General features: G+C 42.8%; 1 protein-coding gene across 1 annotated transcript; it reads left to right on the forward strand.

Moving 5' to 3' along the window:
* Nucleotides 1-302: 302 nt before the first annotated feature.
* Nucleotides 303-749, forward strand: LOC131933514 (cysteine and tyrosine-rich protein 1; the record flags this gene model as incomplete). The annotated part of the gene is given in 1 exon segment (XM_059290261.1): nucleotides 303-749. A coding segment is annotated over 1 exon segment (218 nt), but the record flags the coding sequence as incomplete, so codon positions are not given.
* Nucleotides 750-1,229: the final 480 nt, after the last annotated feature.

Consider the following 1,229-nt stretch of genomic DNA (forward strand, 5'->3'; position numbering starts at 1 on the left):
GGTGTCACCCCCCCCCCCCCTAAATGGTGTCACCCGGTGCGGTCCGCACTCCCCCCCCTCGCTACGCCTGTGTGTGTGTGTTTTTATGTATGTATAGATTTATGTGTGTGGTGGTTGGGTGTGGTCGTTTGAGTTTGGGAGTGTGGGTATGGAAGGGTGTTAAAGCAGGTAAACGAGCTGAGTGTTGGTGTGCAGAGTGACCGTTATCCCAAGGGTAACCGGGTCTTCTAATTTAGTTAAAATACTATTTTATTTTACTTTAGTCTGAAAGCAATTGAAAATTTTTACTGAATGTTTTTCAGATAAAACCAGCTACCCCATGACCACCTACACCACCTACCCCGCCCCTCCCCCCGCCTACTACTCCAGCGGACCCATCCAACCACCGCCCCCTTACCAACCCGTCCCCCCAGCTATGTCTCCTCCTCCGGCCTACTTCCCCACCGCTGTGCCACCCACCTCCTACAGTCAGGCCAACAACAACCCGTTTGCTAAGGCGGCTGCCCAGGCAACCAGTTGACCAACCCAGGCAACCAGTTGACCAACCCAGCCAACCAGTTTCTCAACCTGTGTAAAAGGGCGCATCATTTGTTTTTGTACCAAACTGAATTGACACATAGTTGGGAAGTTTGTTTGGCCCCCAAAATATTTAAGTTGTTGTCAAATGTTGAAATATCTTAATAAATTTGCTGTGATATTAACAAGTGCTTTATGCAAACAAAAAACAAAAAAAAAAAGAATATTAACAATTTGTGACTGTATTTTAATCTTGAATAAACTTTGAAATTGAAGAATGTTGTTATAAAAGTATTATTGAAATATTGAAACAATATCAATGCCATCGCCAATTAGATCAGCGATTGGCAATATTCGGACGAATAGGTTTGCAAGTTTTATGCAGTTTGACTTAAGCCCTTAGGTAAAATATGTAACAAAGGTCGTTGATTCGACGTGAATGAGATCAGTTTGTTGTAGGGTAGAACTCAATGACTAGCTACTTAGTACTCGTGAATGTGATTTTGAAAAGGGACATGACTCATTTTTTAAAGGTAAGTGAAGATACTTATGTACTGATTGTCTACCCTAAAAGGGGAACGAATTCAATTTCTTGACAGTCAGCGAATATCTGCATTGACAAGTGAGCGACGACCACTTAAAACTTACAACAGGGATGCCACTTTTCCGATTTTTACTGGAAATCCGATTTTTCCTTTTCCGCCGCTGATTTC

Source organism: Physella acuta, unplaced genomic scaffold (genome assembly GCF_028476545.2).
Source record: "Physella acuta isolate Inbredline_101_S28 unplaced genomic scaffold, ASM2847654v3 ptg002537l, whole genome shotgun sequence".
NCBI classification, from domain to species: Eukaryota; Metazoa; Mollusca; class Gastropoda; family Physidae; genus Physella; species Physella acuta.